The 24,575-nt window shown below is 41.6% G+C and overlaps 3 protein-coding genes and 1 long non-coding RNA gene across 7 annotated transcripts; 2 read left to right on the forward strand and 2 right to left on the reverse strand.

Moving 5' to 3' along the window:
- Positions 1-3,325: 3,325 nt before the first annotated feature.
- Positions 3,326-8,555, forward strand: LOC115732691 (probable plastid-lipid-associated protein 13, chloroplastic). 4 transcript variants are annotated; one of them, XM_030663378.2, is made up of 8 exons: positions 3,326-3,680; positions 4,684-4,805; positions 4,879-4,962; positions 5,130-5,226; positions 6,680-6,929; positions 7,668-7,720; positions 8,103-8,198; positions 8,286-8,555. In XM_030663378.2, the coding sequence occupies exons 1-7, from the start codon at positions 3,435-3,437 to the stop codon at positions 8,193-8,195; spliced, it is 945 nt and encodes a 314-aa protein (XP_030519238.2). In that variant the 5' UTR covers positions 3,326-3,434; the 3' UTR covers positions 8,196-8,198; positions 8,286-8,555. The 4 variants fall into 4 exon arrangements, with proteins under 4 accessions (XP_030519238.2, XP_048142093.1, XP_030519241.2 ...); XM_048286136.1 differs by having other exon boundaries at positions 8,301-8,555; XM_030663381.2 differs by having other exon boundaries at positions 8,316-8,555.
- A 2,977-nt stretch (positions 8,556-11,532) lies between these two features.
- Positions 11,533-12,668, reverse strand: LOC115732711 (VQ motif-containing protein 18-like). The gene is made up of 2 exons (XM_048270953.1): positions 12,055-12,668; positions 11,533-11,572 (listed from the first exon to the last, which is right to left on the reverse strand). Exon 1 carries the CDS (start codon positions 12,631-12,633, stop codon positions 12,097-12,099), a length of 537 nt encoding a protein of 178 aa, XP_048126910.1. The 5' UTR covers positions 12,634-12,668; the 3' UTR covers positions 11,533-11,572; positions 12,055-12,096.
- Positions 12,669-18,923: 6,255 nt separating this feature from the next.
- LOC125312584 lies at positions 18,924-19,553 on the forward strand. The gene is made up of 2 exons (XR_007196623.1): positions 18,924-19,117; positions 19,266-19,553. It is a non-coding gene; the product is annotated as an uncharacterized LOC125312584 (long non-coding RNA).
- Positions 19,250-23,559, reverse strand: LOC115731216 (delta(12)-fatty-acid desaturase FAD2-like). The gene is made up of 2 exons (XM_030661858.2): positions 23,424-23,559; positions 19,250-20,719 (listed from the first exon to the last, which is right to left on the reverse strand). Exon 2 carries the CDS (start codon positions 20,706-20,708, stop codon positions 19,557-19,559), a length of 1,152 nt encoding a protein of 383 aa, XP_030517718.1. The 5' UTR covers positions 20,709-20,719; positions 23,424-23,559; the 3' UTR covers positions 19,250-19,556.
- Between the last annotated feature and the right edge of the window lie 1,016 nt (positions 23,560-24,575).

Consider the following 24,575-nt stretch of genomic DNA (forward strand, 5'->3'; position numbering starts at 1 on the left):
AGTAACTGAATCTAGGGAGGATGCACGAGAACAATTTCGTGAGGCTTTGAATCCATGTAAACATGTTATTTGGCGAAACATAAAAGAGCGAATCGTTATTAAGATCAATTACATGATCAAATAGACCTCATCACGAACTTAAAGTGCCACTGGCTCGAGAGCCATGCCCATCTTTTCGAGTGGGCGCCGAGTGAGATTATCGCCCTGCCTGCATCCAGCTCAAACATATGTTAACATGGCTTGGATGAACTTTAGGTAAATAGCCTCACTTAAAATATTCAACTTGACGAATATCGATCAAGCACTATGATCTGCATGAACAATGTAATGGAGACGTTTGGGCAAGGTTTCCCTAGACCATTAGGTCGACAAGTTTCAAGGAGGCTCAAGCCGAGACTCGTCTTGGTGTGCCAGTGGATCCTATTGCGAACCAGAATCGATTGTTGCTACCCGTTCAGAATTCCGATAGCGAACCGAATGTTCAAAGGCGATGATCCACAGAGAATCGAGAAAAATTGAAAGTGCGAGATTATGTTCCAAATTAGGGTATCCCAAAGATTTTCCTATATTTTTCGTTACCCATACATGATAAAAGAAATGCCGAATGCTCAAAACGTTGAAAAATTTTTTCCAACCACTGGCGTCGCCGGGAATCTCCAAGTATTCGCCAACTCCAACACAAACGATGAAGAAATGTTTTCTCCAGCCACCTCCTTCACATCCTGCACCGCCTCCACGTCTCCAATAACAGTTCCTCCTCCGGTTTCGACTAATCAACTATTCAATGACCGTTCAAAAGATCCGCTCCTCATACTCCTGCCGACTCCCCTCGGTCTTCGGTCTAATACCACAGTACCTGGGGACGGTACCGGAGCTCCACAAGAAGCACCTCCAAGTTGATCGTTAAATTCTCGAGCCGCTGTTGCCCTTCCCCAATTCTTGGCAAACCTCCTTCACAGTAATTGGAACCAAACCGCAGGCTCCCCTCCGCGTCCTCGACACTAGCTTGGGCTACTGATCGGAGCCAACTCTCGGCCCCAACTTCGACACTTCCCCAAGCAGCTTATGTTAGGAACCCCACCATAAATATCCAAGCCCAGGGCGCTGCCCTTGACAAGAGCTTTCTCCCATATAATCTCGGGCCTCAAGTCCTTAATGGACAGCCTCACCGTATCATCTAGTCTTGCCACGTGCCTTCATCTTCACCAGCTGTCTTGCTTTGTCCCTTTGTCTTGCAGCTAGGGTTTTCCAGCTAGCTTGACGAGAAACAACGCCGGCAAGAGCTTCAATGCACGTATACGTTTGCACGGACCTTGCCATGCAAGTGTGCGAGGCCTTCGGTTGGACGACGTCCAGCTTTCGTGGCCGGACCGTTCGTTTTGGGCGTGGCCCTGAAACTTGAAAGGAGAAGATGAAAAATCAGTCTGTACGCCAACCGGAACTTATGTTTTTTCCGTGCACTACGATAAAATTTACATGACCACGACTGGCGCATGGTGGTTCATAGGGGACTACTCCCTCTCAACGATGTATTTTTTTTATTGGGGCTTAATAACTAAAAGACCTCTAATTTTAACTCTTGTCACAATTTTATCTTTTATTTCATAAAAAAACCTCCAACCCTAGGTGCACTCGTCATTCTACCCAAAACTGTCTTTTTCTCTTATGAAAAGTCACTACGGGCAATTTTGATTGAGGGTAGATTGAGGCAGATTTAGGAGTCGAGTAAAACTCGGTGATCTTCTATGAGACGAAAAAAATAGTAAAATTGAAACTTAACCTAAAGCTGAGATTTTTTATAAAAAAAAAAAAATTTATGGTAGAATTGATTCTGAAGGAAAAATTAAGAGGCTTTTATGTGACAAAAAAAAATAGGATAAAATTAGGACTGCACCTAAAGATGAAAAGTTTTTATGAGACAAAAAAATAAAATTGGGACAAGAGGGAAATTCTTTAGGATATTACGCAATTTGAAATGATCTTATAGTCCAATGAAATGTTCATGCCAAAGTTGAAATAGATCATAACCTCATAATTCATGATAATCAAGATAAAATCAAATAGTTTATATGTCGAGATATAAGTTAAATATGAAAGCTCATAGTGCTATTACTTTTCTTCTGCTTCATTTATGTAAAATTGAAATAACAAAAAGAGAAAAACCCTCTCCGCCATAAATAAAACAAGAACTTAGATCGATACAACGCTTGCACGTTTGATGGTTTTCGCAAAATTATATTGGCAGGCGGGAATTCTATTATATTCCCTAGCCATGTCTAAGTACTCATTTAAAATAAATCAAAAATAAAGAAATGAGTGTAACAACGGAATTAATTTGATTTAGCCAACGAAGTTTAGAGAGATTAAGTAACGGTCGGGGACAATTGCATAGATTTTCCCTAAACTTAGACTCAATGTGCTTTGTCATCCTTAAACTTTTAATTGGTTTAATGTGATTCCTGAACTTTTACAACATCTTCAATTTAATTTATGGATTGTATGAAAATGTTTAGCGTTGTTCCTGAATTTAAATTAATGGAAGGAGGAAAAATGTATAAGAATCACATTACGTAAAGTGAAAGTTGAAGGCCGACTTTACATACTTTGCTAAAGATAAAATATGGTATTCGATGAATTAAAAGTTTATGGATGATATTAGATGTTATGTTAAAGTGAGGGATTAATTGTGTCATTTTTCTAAACGCTTTATTAGGGTGCGCATGGTAACACTTGGGATCAATTTCTCAACTTCCGACCGGAAGTTGATTTCTCAACTTCTCCTTCAAAGCAGAAGCTGATTTTTTTACTTTTACTTCGGATTAACTTCTGATCGGAAAAATTCGTTTGATTATGGTTGAAAATTTCTACTTCTAGAACATTATTAACAAAATCTTCAACGGCCGGCCGGCGGCAGGGGGCGGCCGGCGGCGGGGGGCGACCGGCGGCTAGCAATGGGAGGTCGGTGGAGGTCAATGTGATCGAAGAAATGATTCTAAGGTGGAGAAGTAAAAAAAAATTACTTCTCAAAGTTGGCAAAAAATCTTGCCGGAAGTTAAAAATTCTACTAGAAGTTGAAAATCCTACCAGAAGTCAATTTTTTTACCAAACGGATTTCTAATTCGGTAAGATTTTTACCAAACGGATTTTCCTGCCAAATTGACTTTTGGCAGAGAAATCCAGAAGTAGAAGTGTTACCAACTTACCATGCGCCCTTAATAGCCAATCAAAAAGCAGGGGACCGGAAAGTGCTCTCTTCTCCTTGCCTCCTGACTTGACTTATCCATGTTTTCGGACGAAACTACCCCTCTTGGTGGGACCCGGTCAAAACAGTCGCGCACTTCCCTCCTCTGAATCTCTCCCGGTCACCGGCTTCTTGCCTTTCACAGTCTCTGTCTTATCAAGCTCGATCTCCCTCTCAATCTCTCTCTCCAACAATGACTGCAATCCAAGCCATTCTTCCTTCAGCTGTCTCCCTCCGTTATCGCTCTTCCTCCACTCCCTCTCTCCCTTGGCGTCCGTCCAAGCTCTCGTCCGTCGTCGGCCGGAAAATGCCCCGCGGCCGGAGGCTTTCTGGCCGGCCCCCCTGCGTGGCGATGGTCCAGCAGGCGGTGCAGGGAGCTCCGGCGACCTACGCCAAGGCGATGGAGAGGCTCTCAGCCAAGGAATCGCTCCTCCTCGCTGTGAGTCAATGGACGTTGAGTTGATTGGCTCGATGTGATTGATTAGATGTTGATTGCCGTAACTGTACTTCTTAAATCCGAAGCCGCTTGGAATTATTGAATCGAGTTGATTTCTCGTCTTCCGTTCTGTTTTGTTGAGTTCTCTGTGATGTGATTTGTTAGCTTACGTGCTCGTCAATTGTTGATTTGTTTTTTCGTTTTGTGAAGATTTTGAGTTGATTGCTCGCTTCCAGCTTCACTGTCTACTTAGCTTCAGGCTCTCACCGTCGTCCTTTCTCTTTATCTGTCTGTGGAGGCTCACACAATGCATAATTTTCGACAGCATTCTTGGTGTATCTTTACTGTCAAATAATATCTTCTGCGCTCTTTAAATAATGCATTTGATAGGGAAGTGGCACACTGGAGATTCCCTGAACTGCGTCGACATTCAGAGTTTCTTCTAGTTTGTTTGATTCCAGCAGACTTGTTCGAAATTGTTTGTTAGTCATAATTCTATTTTGTTTAGGATGTACTTACTTTTAGCCTGGCCGTCCAAGGATGTCATTACTTTTTGTTTCTTTAATCAGAATTTTCTGTTCCATATGCACAACCTTTGGAAATCTATCCGTCCAAGATGAAAATTTAGTTGTCCTGCTCTGTGCTCAAAATTTTCCAGCACCATTCATGTTTGCAGGAATCTGTGAGTTTGCATGCAGAATGAGAAGTACGTGTGCACTGTTTTATAGTCAAAACCTTCCCTTGTGTCATAGCGTTATGGTGGTATAAGCATGATGTTCAGTGGAGTCATGGATTGCTACTTCACATCAAATGCTTCCTCATCTCTAGAACCCTCGTTCTCACAAATGTAGTTATCGTTTGGATATCAGCCTTGCTCACTCATATTATGAGCTGGAAATGGATGTCAGGACGTGTGATATTTAGTTAGTAGCTAGTTGGGACTTCACGGCTCCAATCCTGCAGCACAAACTTTTCCTGTATAGTCACTTTGTTACCGTATTGTCAGTTCAAAGATTCCGGAGGCTTTGAGGCTTTGATCAGTGGCAAGATGACTGATATGCAACAAATTGACGTGAATGAGAGGATAATTGGTCTTGAGCGACTTAATCCGACGCCTAGGCCGACAACGTAGGTGCTTCATTCAAACATTTAAAATATTGCATGTTTCTTGTGAATCTTACTTGTTTGTTCAGCAACCCAGGTCTCCCTTTTTAGAAGGCCGATGGAACTTTGAATGGTTTGGCCCTGGAAGCCCTGGGCTGACTGCTGCTAGAGTGATATTCGAGTAAGTTTTGAGTTATCACCTCTCTCTCTCTCTCTCTCTCTCTCTTTGAAGCAATCCCTACATTTATCAGTTGCTTTTTGCTTGATATGGGTAAGCTTTCCCTGCTAATCTCAAAATCAGTCTCCATATATAGCTTCTAATTTTAATGATCTAATCTCTTAATGCAGGAGATTTCCGGCAACTTTGGCCAATCTGTCAAAAATGGATATCATGATTAAAGATGGGTATGCTAGAATTACAGCTAATCTGAAGTTACTGAACTTGGTAATTCCAGGCTTTTTGCTTATATAGTTTTTGTTTCTCTAATTGAAGTGAAGATGCTTGTTGACTCTCATCTTCTCCAAGTCAGTCTTTCTGGAAGGCCAACGGGCACTTGTTCGCTGCTCAACTTTGCATGAATTTCTTGGTGATGATGGACTGTGAGATTGCATGCAGGCTAATATTCCTTTATGCTATGTTTATGTTTATTTAAATATCTGAATTTATTAAGGTGAAAATTCTTAATCTGGAATAGAGATTTGAGTTATTAGTTCTTGGTCCTTATTAGTTATTATGACTTCCATACACGCAAATGAGTGTAGATGGGGTCAAAATTGTATATGTGCTCTCAATGGCACCATTACCTTTTCCTTCTTGCTTTGAAAGAGAGATATAAATCAGTGCTGCTGTTTACATTGAAATGGAATATGTTTACTTGGTTCCCCTATATGGGATGCTATTGCTATCAAGGTGCCCCTTCACTTCATGTGTCTTTTATCTCATTCACTGCCTTTAATCCCCTTATGCCAATTATGTATGTGCATATGCTCAGTGGCTGTAGAGCTGAACAATTCCGTGCTCATAAATCTCCGATGTATTTCCTTCATATCTCAATGACAAGAGCAACAACAACAACAGCTGAAAATCTTTTCTCATTAAGTGGGTTGGCTATGTATTCATTATACGCACTGTGCTCAATTTTATGTCAAGTCTTCTGTAAGATCCAAGCATTCCATATATTTTCTTGTCGTCTCCTTCCGTGTGTCTTTAGGTCTTTTGTGTGCCCCTTTTGAGCCTAGTCTCCCAAAACCACATTTCCTCACCTGAGCATCTGAAGACCTTTGTCTCACATGTTCAAATCACCTCAGAGAAGCCCCTTTTCTGTTCCTGTGTATCCCAATATCATTTTAAATCATGTGGTAAGACTTCATTCTGTGATCGACAGGAGTACTATTCTTCTCTTCAAATCTTGGATGTCCAGACTGGTACTAGTGGAAGGGGAAAAGACCAAGTAATAGGAGTACTTTGGACATGCTCCCATGTTAATGTGTTCACATTGGATGAGTTTTTAGTTGTCATCTTCTACTCTGTCTTCTTCCTCTTATATGTCTCTTTTTTCGAACTTACCGAGCGGGATCCTTGTTCTTTTTATAATTGACAATTCTAAAACGAACTACACTCTTTCGAGATCCATTTTTCATTCTACATGACTAAAATCGATCGTTTCTTCTTTGATGGGCACTCTTTCCTCCTCCAGGGAATGAAATCATGACACTGGGTTTCCTTCAAAATGAATGTAGTCTTATGGACTATGTCAAATAACTTGTGGAAATTCTATTTGGAATTTGTGTCTTCGTAGGCAATGTACAAGCAAATGGTGATATAGATATACCAATGTGGTTGCTTTTATTGTTGACTTGCATTTTGATACGTCTAAGACTGGACAATCATGTTTGAGGGTTTTAATAGTAAGGGATTTTCTCTAATGAAGCTAGAAAGCAAATTCATCTTGTCCACCAAGTTATCTGTGGAGGGCCCGCTTCGGATGAAGGAGGAATATGTAGAAGGGACATTCGAAACACCAACTGTTATTGAAGAAACTGTACCGGACCAGCTAAAAGGTGCACTTGGCCAAGCCGTTAGCACAGTACAGCAACTTCCTGTTCCAATTAGAGATGCCATCACCAGTGGATTAAAAGTACCTCTAAGTAAGCAATCCAGTGAAAGTAACCATTTTATTTACTTAGAGTTTCTTTTATCCTTCATAATTTGATCTTCTTACTTTTCCCTGTGTTCTATTTTGTTCTTTGGCATGATTGAACTCCAAAAGTACTGCTGCCTATCAATTATTTATGTTGGCTGAGACTTCAACTCTGATTTCAGGCATAAAAAGGATGACGTTAACACCTTTAAAAATAAATTGTTCTTCCTGACTTATGCTACCAAAACCATTCTGTCCTTTAGTCAAAAGTATGATGTCAAACCATACATGGCTCACAGAAAATCATGGGTGAGATCAACCAAGCTAAAAGAAAGGGAAGATGTGTGTGGTTCACATGATTTACTAGCTGGGAAGATATTATTCAGGATGTGGCAGTAGAAGTAGGGGTATTCAGCTTGGATGACATTTTATGACTTTCTAGGGGTAGTCTTTTTGCTTCAGTGTTGGAAATCTCTTTGGAGCGACACCTGCTATTTCTTGTCATTGCCCAGTTAATTTGATAAGTGTAATGATGACAACTCTGAGAGAGTAAACGAATGCTGAAGGTTGTCCTGGTATATTGGACAGCAATGGGATGTACCCACCTGGTGCTTGCTCGTTACTGAACTTGTACTTATGCCAAAAAAAGGAAAAATATGTCCTTCTAATGCTTTTATGAACATTTGCATTCTATGACTTCATGTGTCCGTATTCCTCACTAAACTCTTTCTTCTAATGCCTTCAGGTGGGACTTTCCAGAGGCTTTTCATGATATCTTACCTCGACGAAGAGATACTAGTGAGTTTTTACTGGCATTATCTACCTAAAGTGAAATAAGAATAAGTATCGAAGCGGGTTTTGTACTATCATGGTAACACTCAGAAGGATTAGTCACGATGGTTGCCCTTCCCTGCCCTTTTTATGAGTTAAAATATATAGAAAAATATGGTTCTTTGTTATCTTCCTACTGCCTTTATCAAGCTATCGTGTCTGGACCTGATTTCCTAATTAGTAACCTAATTGAATGTCCGTTCTAAGAAAGGTTTAACACGTTCATCTATGTTTAGCTATAAATGGACTGAAAAGCTGGGGACCAATCCTACCAAGGTTCCTTTGTGGATTTGAAATGTGATTGCTACAAGAGCATTGGCAGTCATTAGAGTTCTGTATTTGGTTGCAGATAATAAGGAGTACCGATGGAGTACCTGAAGTCCTCACAAGATTGGAGGTGCCACCTACAATGGCCGAGCCAATCGAGGAGTATGAGAGCTAGAAAGTATGTCATTGACATTGACAACAATAAATTACTTTTCAAAGCATACGCGCAGAAGCTTCACAGTTTTCCTCTTTCGCTGTGCTTCGGCTTCTTTCTTCTCAGTTGCACTCCACGCAGATGGAATACCTCTCGGTCACAGAATCCACTCAAGAGTCCCAGTGTCTGGGTAAACATTAGTCGATTCACTAGCATAATTAGCGAAAGCGATAATCTTTTGCAAGGTCTTGCCAGAGGTCAACTATCCTGTTTCTGGTATGCTTTCGTGCTATAGTGAGAAAACGTGCTTTGCAACTAGATAATATTGTAGCATATTTCAGCCATTGATGATGACGCATTTTGAATTTTTTGTTAGAAAAAGATGCAAAAGAGTTGATAATTGGGAGTTGGTGGGAAGTATGAGCTCACTGGAAAAGGAATGCAATCCACGTTTTTTTTATTTTATTATTATTATTATTTTGTTCGTTTTTTTTTTTTTTTTTGGGGTGGGTGGGGTTGTCAAGGAATGCAACCCACGTCGATTGATCAACATTATCTCCTCTTCTGGGTTTGCAAGATAATCAAAACGACTCCAATTTGACGTCGTTTTTCTGATTATGGAGCCATAGACTCACCCTCTCTCAAATCTTGCCTTTACGTCATACTCACTGACAAAATCACTCTTTTTTCCTCCTTTATATTTTTTTTTTCGGATGAAGGGACAACATTGTTCTTATCATCCTAAAAATCTTAGCTCGCTGATATTTTGTCCGTGATACCTGTCAATTCATTTATAATCTCATGATTTCTAGAATCATAACGGAGCTCAAATTGACTAATGGAAGCATAACGATCATCCCACCGTTCATGGACTCGTAAATGGCGGCCAGACTCTCTAGTGTCGAAGTTGCTTTACAATTTTGAGAGATGGCGATTGCTGACATGACATGAGAACGCGACTTTTATATTTTACGAAATTTATCGAGAAATTCGAATCGGAGAAATTAAACTTTAGAACGGAAATACCATTAAATAGTGCTCGGGTGTATTGACATCTAATCAACAACGCGAAACAGCTTAGAAAGCTAAACATTGCGGAATTATTGAGAATATTGCAGCTGAATGGTTAGATTCTTTTGTCATCTCAGAAAAGATTACCCTACCTGCTCTTTGAGATTCAACTTAACCACAGATCAAAGGAAAGAAGTCCATCAAAAGTAAAGCTTTTCCACGATCTTAAATATCGACGGGTGTCCGATAAAGTTTTTATGGGGACATAGGGAATTTCCGGTGGAGCGGTGAAATGCGTAAAGATCGAAAAGAACACTAATGAAGAAAATACTAACTATGACCTTTATTGTCAAAATTGATGTGTTTTATACATTTGAAGTGTTCAATATCAAATAAAAGTTGAATACCAATCGCTAGAGTTCAAACATACACAAATGAATTAAAAACCACAGGGTTTAAGTCTTGTATGATAAAGTCATCATTAGTTTTCACTTGCGAAAAATTTCAAATCTTCTCTAGGGACGAATGCCCAACCAATCATAAACTTACGAATGCCAAATTCAATGTTAAAATTTTCTAACTTTATTAATTTATTCATGAATTTTTGTGTAAATTTTCAATATAGTTCCGTCCCGCCCTTTTTAAAAGAAATTGCTGATGTGATGGCGTACCATATAGGATGATTGGCGATGATCGAACCGCCATATCAGTAATTTACAGGTGATAACCGAACTGCCATGTCGGTAATTTTCGGCGATGACAAAAAGGATTACATTGGAATTTCATGCAAAGGCTTAAGGAAAAATTGACAAAATTAAAAAGTTTATTATTAAATTAATATATGCACGATAAGTTTAAGACCGTTCGGACAATTTCCTCCCATTCGAGTCCCTTATTAGCTTAGCTCCACCTTTTTAACAGTTTTATTATAAATTAGGGAAATTTTCAAAAAAGGACTCCAAATACTCTCATTTTCTCAAATAATAGCTTGAAGTGGTTATTGTTTCAAATAAAAGCATGAAGTGACCATGACCGTTTCAAATAAGAGCCTCACCTCATCGGTCGGCTAAAAATTCTAGCTAATTAGGGGTATTTTTGTCAAAACACACTTTTAACATAATTTTTAGTTAAATTAAAAAAAAACTTAAAAAAAAAAGAAGGAACAAGAAAAACACAGGCAAGAGGAGGCTGCCCTCCCTCCTATGGCCACCACTTCGATGAGGGCCTCGACTCTCTCCCAAATCTAGGAGAAGGTCGCCGGCCCTTGCCCAAGTCCGGGGGACATGGCCCTCGACCGGTCCAAGGCGACGATCGGCAAAGGGTTGGCCATTGTCGCCCTAGATTGGTAGAGGGCCGACAACCCTCGCTCAGATTTGGGAGAGGGTCGGGCCTTCTCCTCGCTAAGGCGAGGGCCTGCCACCCCTCACCTCAAGTCGGCAGAGGTCGTCGGCAACCCCTTGACCAAAGTCGCCGCCCAACCGGCTTTGGGGCGGCGGCCACGAGCAAGAAGACAACCCCATCCCACTTGTGTTTTCATCCTCCTTTTTTTCAGTTTTATTTTTTTTATTTTTGAAAAACTGAAAAAAGGAAAAAACAAATAACAAAAAGTTATTGAATGACTAAAGTGCCCCAACTAATTGGTGACTTGGGTCTTTTTTTTTTTTTTTGATTAGGTCACTTCAAGCCTTATTTGAAATAATATCCGCTTCATGCCTTTATTTGAGACAATGATGGCACTTCAGGTCCTTATTTGAAATAAGATCAACTTCAAGCGCTTATTAGAGAAAATAAAGACACTTCGAGCCATTTTTTGAAATTTTCCTTATAAACTACAAAGTCATAAAAAGGAATTGAATGAAACTCCTTTTTCGCCCCTCATATGCCGGACAAATATATCTCCGCGAATTAGGTGTACGGTCCAATCAAACTACGGAAGACCCAGACAGCAAGTTGAAGGGCACCGTCAAATCATGGGTCCTCTCTCCCTGTCATTTTTTAATTTTGTAATAATGACTGATTAAACTTGATCATACGACTCATATCCACACGTTAGCCCTCCAAAATTCTATTGCAATTTGCACACCTATCCGTAGAGTTTACCAGGAAGTTGACTTTGGATTTCAAGTCAAAGACCAACCCTCAATGGGGATTATCTTATGCATCAAAAGAATATTATCATAACCCTAAAACAGCCTTCATCCTCCATGGCTGTCGCTCTGGTTCCGCCCAAGGTACATTTATCGACCATTTCCCGTTGCCGTCAACACATGTCATCCCGAAACAGTTGGAGAAATGCGCGCTCAATCATGTGTCCACACGCAAGATGGCATCTGAATAAACTCAAGATGATGCGAAAAGTGTGTACCAAGAGTTCAAACTATTACTGCCTAATGGAGTACCAGGAAGAATTCCTTAGTCAAATTAACCATAGTTAAATCAAATTTAAACAAACAAATTATGGTCGAGAACTATTTGGGTTACATCGAAAATTACACATTTGATAAAGTATATAGAGTCTTGCAAGCAAAGTCGTTCGTCAATCAAATTTTCTCTACAGTCTTGCACAGCAATGTTCATCAATAAACAATGGTTTAGCTCAGAAAGAGAGGGAGATCACACCGGCCCAACCACAGAAGGATACAAGAACCAGCTCTTCATCAAAATGAAGCAAACCGAATCATTCTAAAAACTGAGCAGATATTTCCAGGAGATGACATTAGCAGCATCAAAGTTCCAAATGGTGGGAAGGAGGAACAGAAGAAGCATGGTCCGCAGAAGAAAGTACTGTATTTACAGTAAACAATAATGGAAATCGATGGAGACAAAATTCTGAGAAGGGGAATCATCGAAATTAGTCCGAGGATAATACCTAGAAACTAAATGACTAATTCTGCAGACACGATTGAACTGGTCAGGCAAGTTGAGCAGCTTCAAAGGCATGCATGCGAGAAACATCCACGGCTATCAAAGGGAACTCTTCTTCATAGCAACCCAATTCCTCGTACGGGCGACCAAACAGTTCGCCGCCGCCACCACCACGCATTTCCTCCTCGACCTTCATCCTCGCTCTGCAGTCCAAGCCACCGCCACGACCCTGCGCTTCCTCTTCTTGATCCTCCGCGTCCCAGCTGACTCTGGCGGCGATCGGCGGTGACGGTGAGTACTTCTCCGCCATCGCCATTCTCAGCCTGGCCCTCTTGGCGGCAATTCTTCTTTGCTTGTCCTTCACGCTGTCTCGCTCGGAGGGAGGCTTCCCAGTGAGCCGCTGGACAAGCTCGCGGAAGTTCTCCACGTCGGTCTTTATGATCTCCGGCGCGAAGATGTGGATGACGCGTATCTTGGGCTTGCTGTTCACCTTGGAGATGGCGTGCGAGTGCCTGTGCATGGCGGGTGGTGAAGGGCTAGGGTTCGGGATGTATGCTTCTTTCCTGAAGATCATCTCTTCCATGGCTCAGTTACAGAGAGAGAGGGAGAGAGAGAGAGAGAGGGTGGACTTGTTTGCGAGGAAGGAGGAGTCTGCTTATGTACATGGTTGAGCACAATATAGAGATTTTCTTTTAAGGCAAAAGAAAATTGGAGGATAAAATATCAGCATTTTTTTTTTTATAAAAAGGAGAGAAACAACCTGTCTTTAAAACAGGAAATCGTATGATCCTTTGTCTCTTGAAATGCAAGCAAAAAAAAAAAAAACAAAAAAAAATTCATGCAAGAAGTTTGACAAAAGTAACAAGACCACACCTTGGTCCCCCACAATTCCCAAATTAAAAACGCCCTACGCTATGATTGATCACAAAATAATACCTCCACTTAAAAATAGGTCCACAAGATTGATTTATATCGGAATTTTCTTAATTAGTTATCGAGCCATTTTTTTCCTAATAGCAAAAGACAAAAAAAAAAATGAGAATGGAAGAAAAACGCGCAAGACTATACAACATAATGGGGTTCTGCTAGTATAGCATTTTTTTTTATGATGAGTGAGAGTAACAACATGTTGTAGGCTGCAAATTCTTGAAATAGTAGACCACACAATAATATTTCTCCTATGTTTTTTTTGTTTCAGAATAGATTGTTAAACTCATGGTGGATTAAAGACGGTCACATAATCATTTCTCTAGCATAGTATGGTATTCAAAATAGAAGAAGAAGTCCATACCTTTAGGGTGTGTTAGTTTCTTGAAATACTCAAGATTTGAAAAATATTTTTTCGAAAAATAATTGTCATATCTCTTTTACAATAAGTCAGCGGGAAATATTTTCATCATCATAAAAAATACTTTGCATTAATTCATTTCTGTAAGCGATATAAACGGTGATTTTTTTTTTTTCAGAATTTTTTTTAAAATCTTGAGCTTTTCGTGAGACAAATGCACTCATAATAGAGTCCAGCGTTCTTTCTATTGATGATCACTTTGACCAAATCGACCCTCTTCTCCGGAAATTAAAACCTTCCCTTACCAAATTCCTGTTCTATTTTCACTTTGGTTAACCTTCTAGAGTAAGGATCTAGTCAATTAACTTTGACTTGCTAACGGCTTAATTTTATAATCATCGTATGGAACTTCTGCCGGCATTTCATTAGCTTTTTGAAACTCTAGTCGGCTTCAATGGTGGGAATTATTTCAAAGCTAAATCAGTGAAAAAAAATCGAATGAACATGGCCTGGCTCACCTTTCTATATTATATATATATAATGTTCCGCGGATGTTGATCCTAGACAGCCTTCGACATGATGTAACCTTGAATCCGAGGATCACAATTGACCCAAAGTAGTTATGACTTAAACTCGATATTCTATAAGGAGTGCACAAGACCGCAGGATTGAGTAATTGTGCTGTCCTCGCCTTCCTTGTAATATTCCATCGTCCGTCGTTAGCCCGTTCAAATTCCAACGACCACGCGCAAAATGTTATGGGCCGGGGCCATCGGCGCAGAGCTAGAAGCTGGAACTTAATCGGTTAACGGGGGCGGCACGTGCGACGTTCTAAGAACCTCTAGAAGGTCGAGTCTCGACGCCTCGTGCCCCCGAATTACGGAGAAACAGATCGTGCTCCGTTTACGTTCACACGTGAGCTTCCACAGGCTTCGGTTTGTTTCATAGGGTGGCGAAATGGGGTGTCATACTAGACTCGTGCGGGTACGTACGTGACTAAGATCCTCAACCCTCCTTACATATGAAACCGCGTAGTGGTTGTGGAACCATGTGTCGTGTGTCATATTTTCTTTTGTTGAACTCCTCAACCTTGTAAGTTAAAGCTTTCACACACATATATGTCTCTATATATATAATCGTAGAAAAAGTGGACCACGGTTTTGTTACATACAAAAACTTTTTTAGCAGACTTCCTTTTTTATAAAATTCATTTACTTGAAGACACCTCCCCTGTGGGTTATAGACTTTTTTTCGTTTGAACAGACTCATAATGACTTCCTAGATGTATAAACAAAATTTAATTGGTATTAAAACCTTTAAGTGTCATATTTGATTTGCTAGAAATCTTTTATGGCTTCTGCCGGTATTGCGGACAAACATAAATTTTTTAATTTTTTGTGAATTTTTAAATATTTTCCAACACTGCCGCTTGAGGTGGGGGAGCCCGGCTCTTGCCTGATATTGGTGGGGCCCGATGCCCTTGATGTGGCCCATAGTTGGGAAAGGAAGAAAGGAAAGGAAGAAGAAAAAAAGATTTACCCATGTCGGTGTTGCCACGTATGATGCAGAATTTTTTAGAATGGTGATTGGATGTAAGATTTGGCCAATTGATCCTGGGGTTTATTGTTGTCTATGATGCTTTATTTTAGTCTTTCTCCTCCCTTCTCGACAGTCCTGCGAATACATTGCGGAACTATCCGGCCGGATGTGATTCGACAATTAATCCACAAGGAATAATGGGAAAGCGGGAGAACTCGGGTCTGAAACCAAATCCTCCTTTATTTACACTTTCAATCTTCAACAATACATTATAAACCCGCAAATCCCAAAAGGAGGGCGAGATTATTTCTACAGAAACCCCCAAATCCGAATCCAAATTGAGCTGTCATGAATGGAACAATTGCAAAATCGTTCCAAACTCAAAAGAGCAAAAGAGCGCAGGATCATGGCCGGCGAGGGAAACATCGACTTTGGTACTACTACATGCGTACCACATCGACGCGTACGAGCGCATGTGAGATGAAACCGTAACCGCTCGATCCGCACGCGAACATCGGATCGTCTGCTGCCATCACGATCTACGCAACGCACGGTCTTGAGCCATTCTCTGTAGAATGATTCTAGAGGCCGGATGCTACTCTACAAACAGGAGATTATATTCGTCCGTGTTAAATTTTCAAATCTCATTTTAATTTTCTTTAAAGTTAAAAAGTCTAACCACCCACCTGGGTGGCGCAGCTGGCTTGCGCACTCTTCCTCTCGCAAAAGGTCGAGTGTTCAAATCCCGGAGGCGTTAGGGTGACTTACCCGGTGATACGTGTGTGGTGGCTAGCACGTGTTGCCCCCAGGGTTTACCCCCCAGGTGCCGGCCGTGCGGGGGTTCCCTGGGTCATCATAAAAAATAAAAAAAAAAGTCTACGTGGACTTAATCTTTTTAAAAGAATTGAGATTTTATTTTATTTTTATTCTCAAAAGTATTTTTTTTTAATCAATTTTTTTTATCATTATTTTTGCTTCAAAATTGTTTCGAGAATAGAATCAGTATCGTAATCATTTACGCTATCAAACGTACTTTTTATTATTTTTTTTATTTCGAACAAATAAAATCCGGCAGTGCCAATATCTTTGGGCAGGTGCCGATTTCGCGTCATCATCTATTGGGAATCACACGAGTCTCGTGCCGGTCCCACGTTGTTGGGTCATTTTATTTATTTATTTATTTATTTTGGGGGTACGGGGTACGGGGGGGCTCATTGTAACCGCCACGTGGCTACGTGGAGGCCCTGACGGAAGTGGGGCCCGATCAAAGAAGTGCTGACGTGGTTCCGATTTTGGGTGCACGACTTTGCACAACTATGAGCTGGATTCCTGCAGTCTCGTGGGCTTCTTCTTTTTTCTTGCTTTTTTTGGTACTTTTTTTGGCTAAAAGTTCTGTTTGGAAATAATTATGCAAATAGCCCATAAATACTATCGTAATATACATTGAGATATTTAAAATTTTAATTTATTTAATACGATACTTAAATTTTTAATTTGTTCGATGTAATACTTAAATTTTTTTATAAACGATCAATCTAGTCCCTAAAACTATATAAAAATGCTCGATATTATATTTCTATTAATTCATGTTCAGAGATAATATCATGTACTCGGGAACTAAACTGAACATATATCAAAATTTCAGAAATTATATTAAATCAATTAAAATTTTATGGACGATATCGCATATTGTGCTAATGTTCGGGAGCCACATTAAACAAGTTAAAAATTTAAGGATAGTATTACACATTGAGTCAAAATTCACGGACCATTTCTATTATTTTTCCTTTTCTTTTTCAGGTAGTAGGAAATGGTAGAGATATCAATATTTTCTCCATTAAAAAAAATCTTCAGGAGAAGATTTTGAAATTGAACCCTACCGTAAATATTAGGGGTGAGGATGATTTCAAACCGCTAGGATTTGGCATAATCTTCTTTTCTCGGATTTGTAAATTTTCGACTTCTTTGCCTTTTCACTTTTTGTTTAAAATATTTTTTGGGAAAATATTTTTCTAATTTTCAGGCATTTGGATCGCTCGGGAATATGAGTTAACGAAAAATCCATGCTTAAATATAGAAAAATGATTTTTGATTTTTTGAAAATCAATTTTCAAAATATGACGAGATACCAATGCATGAATCAGAAACTCTACGCTGGCACATGAACACTAACTTTTGTTGCCGAACCTTGACAATGGGCCCAAGGCCACGACCACCCAGGGTCCATCGAGGCCAAACTTGAGTCTAAAGAGGCCGTGTCTGAGTTCACATAGGTTGGATTGGGGACACCAATGCTATGGCAAGCCCTAGGACTCCGGTATTGTTGCCCTACTCTTGTCGCTTAGGCCCATAGAAGCCAGGCTCGAAATCCCGATACTCATGCCCGGATCCCTAACGCCCGAGCTCGGGTCCATTAAGGCTAGGCTCAAGTCCATAACACCCGAGACCTCACGCATGGGACCAAGTCCATGAAGGATGTGTTCGTGACCCTAGTGCTAGTATCCAAGTTCTCGTTGCTCGAGCTCGAGGACTCAACACTAGGGCCAACGACACCAATGCCCATGCGTGGGTGACACCGGGGTCCGAAATAGAATTCATTTAAGACCTGTCCCCAACTCCTAGGGCCAGGTCCATTGAGATAGGTTTCGGGACCCCGGCGCCTACACCCTGTTCAATCAAGGCTACGAGAGACCCCATCACCCACCTAGGTCCATTGAGGCTGAATCCGAGTACATTAAGGTTGCGCTCGGGATATCGATGCCGGAGCCCTAATTCATGGTATTTGTACTCGAGGCATGTGCCCTAATCCTCGACGCTCGAGTTCATTGAGGCTAGACCAGGGTCCTCGGCGTCTACTCCCGAGTCCATCGAGGTCGAGCCTGGGACCCTAGAGCCCTTGCACTGATCCCCAATGCAAGGGTCCATTGAGGTCAAACCTGAGATCAATGATCGTGCCTAGGTCTTTGCCGCTCGGGTCAACGTCCATCGAGGCCGGTCCTGAGACTCTGATACCCATACTCGGTTCCCCTGCTGCGCAAGTGCAGGTCACTAGCACCCAAGTAATAGTTGTTTATTTAGGAAAATCAATTTTCTTTCCCAAACATCAAACAAACGGAGCCTTTGTGTTATCATTTTCTCTGAATTGTTTATTGAATACAGTTGTTTTTCCAATACTACCAAAATACCAATACAACATTGTTGACGGGCAAATTTTTGACACCATGGTCCACAAAAGGAAGAACGAGAGAGACAGCACGATGTTAATCGATTCCACGAGAACCACATACATAATTAGTGACGAGAAAATAATTCTTTTTAATAAAAGTAGGCCTAAATAAGTCCAAGCCCGAGAAAAACTCCGATTGTTCGGACCCATCCAAATTTTTCCTTGGGCCTAGGGGGTTTGGATGGGCCGAGCGGGTCCACCCGTCCATGTTCATGTCCACGGGAAATTGTCTCCTAAAAAAGAGTCGTCACCGAAGGAAAGATAGTTCATTCATGTCTGGGTTTCAGCATGGTTTGATAACCCCCCTGTAACTCGCGGGAGGAGTCCTCAAAACCACATAAGATGAAAGTGAAACGATGCAACAGATTGCATAGAAATGAGATCCCAATGAAGGCAGAACTAAGCCCAACCGGTGCATTTCCAATCCCAATTTCATGTAATCCATGGAATGAACTCGTACATGTACAAGGTAAATGCCCCGAGTCTCTCGTAGTACTAGATTACCAACTCATTGTGATTGGCGAATGGCGATGCTTACACCCTAATAAAGTCATTTACATTTTTGTTCAATAAGAATCGATCAGCCTTCATCTCCATTTTGACTTCGATTGCTCTGTTCCAATCTTTTACTTTGGCCATGTTTGGTCTGTACATTCGAAACAGTGATACGTGTGCACAAACGTGCTTCCGTGTATAGTTTTAGAAAGCTTTTGTAATTAGCCTTAACCTTCTAGGAATTAAACTCTGTGATGGACTCTCTCTATAATCCAGGTGAACCGTCCTTTCCCGCCATCGTTTTTCTTGTTTCCCTAGGAAACCGCCCAGGCAAAATCGTACAAGCTTTTACAAAATCAGTCAAAAGATGGACTGCACTTACTAATGCAGCTAGAGAAGGATTCATCAGAACCATAGCCAATTTGTCAATCAAGCTATTTGCACATCACAACTGTTGTCTAGACGCCGATGTCAGATCCATTTGTATGTCTAAAGCTCTGATCCTAGGAAATTCAGCTGGTCAAATTAGGTTTCTAGATTCACCGAAACATAGACCAGTGCTCAGTCGAGGACTTGTCGGGTTTTGATTTCATTGGCATCAGCATAATTGTTGGTATGAACGGTTGGCAAATGCAGAGAAGTGGATAGAGCTGGCACACGAAATTAGTTCCCCATCATCATTCAAACATGTGATTCCACCACAACAGCATTCAGAATTTTGTCAAAAAGAAAGAGACTAGGAAGACTCTAAAAGTTAACCTTGACTGCTTAAGCAATTTCCTTCTCGAATGAATTGGGTTTTTGGGGGGGTCAACAAAATTATTGAAGCGAAGCAGAACTAAAAGTCGAATTCCAAATGGAAGCGCCACATCCAAAATTACCAGAATACAAATCTAGAGTGCGGAGGAGGGAAGCGATTACCGAACTGCAGATCCTGAAACCGAGCTCTTGATTGTCATCATAATTGGTTCCTGTACCAGAATACGCCTTTGTTCTGGTCGCCTTCATCGGGCGCAACATAAATACACTCCTTAGCCTCCCTCCACGCCGCCTTGTAAACTGGAGTCCTGTCAAACTGATAATAATCTCCCAAAATCGGCTTTATCGCCTTGGTGGCCTCCATTGCGTGGTAGTGAGGCATTGTAGAGAACAAGTGATGCGCTACGTGAGTGTCTGTAATATTGTGGAGGACCTTGTTCAAGATGCCATAGTCCCGATCAACAGTTGCTAAAGCTCCTCTGAGCCAATCCCACTCGGAAGAATCGTAATGAGGTAGTGATGCATGAGTATGCTGCAAATAAGTGATCAACACTAGAAACGCGTTCACGACAAGCAAGGGTCCTCCATAGACGCACAGAACCCATGCAAGTCCTTTGGCTGCAGCAAGATGGTAAAGCCCATAAAAGACCGCGAGAACACCAGCATCAGCTATGTAAATCTGCAGCCGCTCACGATCAGTGTAGATGGGCCCGTAGGGATCATAGTGACAGGCAAATCGATTATAAGGCCTACCGGAAACATTAAACAACAAGTACAAGGGCCAACCAAGGGTGAGTGTGATGGTGAGGGTCATCACTCGGCCTGGTGGGTTGTTTAGGTACTTTGAGAACCATGGGATCTGGGACTTCTGCTTCGGAACGAAAACTTCATCGCGCTCAAGGGAGCCTGTATTGGAATGGTGGCGCCGATGACTATATTTCCAAGAAAAGTAAGGAACGAGGAGGCATGAGTGCAGAACGAGGCCAACCAGGTCATCCAACCATTGGTAATTGCTGAAGGCGTGGTGGCCACATTCATGGGCTATGACCCAGACACCGGTCAGAATGCAGCCTTGCAAGAACCCATAGATGGGCCAAGCTAGGTACGAGTAAGGGGAGGGAAGGAGATGGAAATACGTGGTAGCAATGTAGAACAAGATGTAGGCCATGGTTAAATCAAAGACCACGTACGAAAATGAGCGAAGAACAGATCGCTGGAAACAATGAGGCGGGATGGCTTTCTTGAGCTCACCCAGCGTGAATGGAGGTTTTGAAGAAGGAACTCGGTTGTGAAGCTTGGTTTCTGACTTCTTCACCGCCGGGCGAACAGACATATTGCCACCTGCACCCATCGTTCCACGACCTGCATACACAAAAGTACCAAACAATAAAAAAAGAGTAAATAAACCTCAATATAAATGTCTTCAACTGTACTGGAGTTTCTTTTAATAGCCACAAACTGTCTAATCGAGAGAAATTGCTACCTGTTTGCACTATCAAGCAAAGATGCAGCTGCAATTTCTCAAACGACTTATAATAATTTAATGCAACAACAATAAGGTCTCCAACTGTAACTGGGTCTATGAGACGAATACTTTAATAAATAACAAGATGTGATCACACCAGAGGCACCCATTTTCGGGCTCAATCAATGTAAGCATCTGAAAATTTTTTGTTTCTCACAGTTCATCTCCTTTGTTCCCTCGCACCAAGAGAAAGCAAAGAAGCACTGCTAATACAAAGGCTTGCACAGGCCCAACAGCTAAGCAAGTCCTTGCCTTTGTGCCAGAAGATTCATGCATTATCATCTGTTCTCCAATTGAGAAGGAAATAAGCCAAAGCAGCTCTTAAGTTTCTATGAACCAACCTTTCTATGCTAAACCATCGTATATTTGCCTAGTAGCACATTCTTGCCCTCCATGCCAGAACAACGTGGGGGAGAAGCACCATTTTAAAACGCTAGAATCCAAGACCTTTACCTCATCTAAATACTACACCATAAGGAAAACTATTTTTCACTCACAACTCGCATGCCCACACCCCCCCAGCCACTCGTAAAGGAAAAGAATCTCAACCACAGCTACCCTGTGACGTGTCCGACCTCAAAGAAAGAAGCTGATGATTGGCAAGGTATGCCCTAGGAGATGGACATGGGCTACGCTCAGGGCATGAAATGAGTCAATCCTTGCTTAGGAATGCAGCAATTAGTTTCATTTCCTTAGTAAGGTGGGATAAAGCTTCCTTCTGATGTAAACTCCTACTAAGCAACTAATGGGTTCGACATAACACGAAATTCAGGTTATCATATCTCTTCATCCCGTCAACTTCGGGAAGCAGCACTTGCCTAGCATTATAGGTGGGAGACGCAAGTGCCGTCTACTGCTGGTCACCATCACAGAACGTCATCACTCTACCCAACTTGACAAAATCAGCAATGACGTTTATCACGCCACTAAAGAACGGCAGTTAGAACAGAAACATGCCGTGCAGAAGTTGGGACGCCCCATGTAGCAAAATGAGCATGCTTTTTAGCCTTTGGGCGAGCCCACTCGACTTGTCTACGCAGACATGTCACAATCAAGGTCCTCCCACCTCAGCTAATCGAAAATTTGAAATCAGTCAACTAAATGATGCCCGAGATCTAGGCACGTTGATTAACCCCCCCTCGAGAGGAAAATACTACTTCATCCCCTCAAAAGAATGAATATATGATTAAAAAAAAAATCAAAACATGGTGCAACTCAGAGCCAAAAATCTTGACCATGGTCTCATCAGCAACAGTATCAATACCTACCCACTTGAGCACGACAGATTAGAATCAAAGCAGACGTTTGACCATTTCAAATACTAGGTTAAGTCGGGATCTAACATCCCTCGGGATTGGAGGCAGACCATAAATAGTAAAAGGATAAAAAAAAAATATTCGTGTGTGACCAACACCATTTTTCGGGGAAAAACAAAATATCTGTGTCGGCCATTAAAATCCGCGAGACAAAACCAAAAGCTAGCCAGGAAATTTGGCGTCTCCTTGCAGGAAAACTGTGAACCGCCCAATCAGACTCTGCCCATTCCAAAGCTTCAAGATATTTTTTCTTTTCCTCCCAACAAAAAGGAAAATTTTTTTAAAAAAGGGCCCATTTCTCGCTTTGAGCGAAAAGACAGGCTAAACGTAAGACCAGACACCCGCATTAACGAGATGGAATCAGGTAGCTGAACTTGAATCGAAGCAGAGAATAAACAAGCGAAAACAGGAAATTAAACAAAAGCGAGAAAAGGGCCATAAGGCAACGATACCGTACCCGAATTGATTTTTTAATTATCAGACGGGATTAATTTAAAAAAAAAAGTGCACGATGATGCAAATATGCGACTGGGGAGAGAGTCAAATGGACGTACGCTACCGGGCGAATCAGTTCAATGAAAACGAATATAAATGAATAGAACCGACAAAGAGCGTGCGTTCCGATGCGACAAAAGCAATCCGAGCCTCGTAAAATATCTCAACCTCAGGAATAGACTAATGCTGTGTGCGCTTCAGAAAAGAGACGATGAGTTGAGTTCACGTGAAGACGCAAAAAAGGGAAAGACGAAAGGGGACCCGAAGAAATTAAAGGTATCCAGGGGAAAAGCATAAGATCCGGAAAAAACAGCCTCGAAATCTATGATCTAAAAGCTCCAAAACAAGAAGACCGAAACAAAGGAAATTGCAAATGGCGAGCTGATGCATTCACACGAAGTTCAGTCGCGGGAAACCGCATCGGACACTCGCGGGCTGAAAATGACGCCATCGGCTTCAAGTTCAGCCCGAGCGCACATATAATCACACGGAAAACGAAAGCTCGGAGCGGGAAAGCTGGAAATCCACATTCATCGATCCGAAGAACGCCGCAATGCGACCTAGATCTCGCCTAACCCGCGCCATTTGAGCTCTCGTCTGTTCAGCTCTCGACGGCGGCGCGCAAATAAGGCGACGTTGCATCGCAGTCACGCAAAAAACAACAAACCGAAATGCAAAAGCGCGACGAAAAGAGATCGAGCCGATTCGGAGAGCGAAGAAGACGAAGTACCTGAACAGACGAAGCTCTTCGCCTCTCCCCACGATCTCTCTCCTCCTCTCTATGGGCCGTTCAAAAAAAGCCGGCCTCTCTCTCCCTCTCTGTTTTCGTGAGGGAATGGCTCTGCTGCAAAGGCGACGCGCCGTATTTATGGTGGCCTTTGGGGTCCGCAAAAGAGGCTCTGAGGGCCCCGATCGTCTGTAGCCACTTGCGACGTTTGGGAGGCTTGCGGCTACGCTTTGTCGGCTCTGAGCGACACGTGGCGAGCATCCGTTGAGCGCACCGCAAATCTGATCTTGGCTAGCCAATCACCAGCGCCCCTGCGCTGGGCCTCGTCCCATGCACTCGTCCCGTGAGTGGGGGTATGTGGGTTGACGCAAACGCCCTCGAGGGCGAGGGACGCCGAGAGGGATAGCCGTGAGCATGGCCGGATGGGTAGATTTCGGATATAGAAACTGAAACTGGTCCTGTTATAACTGGTTCCAAATTTTTTTATTCCTATTTTTTAGGTTCAATTCCAAGGTCAGCTCGAGAACCTGTTTTTTTTTTTCCAGCGAAATAATATGAGTACAAATGAAACGATTCAAAGTAAAAGATAAAAAATTCATTACCCACCAAAGTAACAATCCCTAATATGAGTAATATAAATTACAATCCACAAAAAACGGAGGAAGTGAAGCGAGTAAAACTAGAGTTTTTTTTTTTAACAATTGCTAAAAATCGATCCCAAAATTCAAAATTTAGAACCGATTTGTGGACCGGTTTGAATGGGAATCGATTCATGGACCGGTTTTTCGGGTGGTCCAATCCGTTTGCACACTCCCTAAAGAGAGAGGCTCGTGTGGATTCGCAAGGGTTGAGTCCAGGCACAGCAATCAACGGTTGGGTCACAGCATGGTGTGCAGTTGCGGCTTGTAATGCAATTGGAAATGGAATTTTAGGAAATTTGGTATATTATCTTTTCATTTTCGCATAAAAGAAATCAACGATGAGACTATGGCTCTGTTTATGTCATGAAAAATGAAGGATTTACAAATCATTTTTATGAAAATGATCGCTCGTATAACTTATAAGACTACATAAACAAAAAATACTTTTACCATTTGCATAAATATTTAGACATAAGTTGTCGTTAATAATGACAATACATTTTATCGACGTGTT

This window comes from Rhodamnia argentea, chromosome 10, assembly GCF_020921035.1.
Source record: "Rhodamnia argentea isolate NSW1041297 chromosome 10, ASM2092103v1, whole genome shotgun sequence".
NCBI lineage: Eukaryota > Viridiplantae > Streptophyta > Magnoliopsida > Myrtales > Myrtaceae > Rhodamnia > Rhodamnia argentea.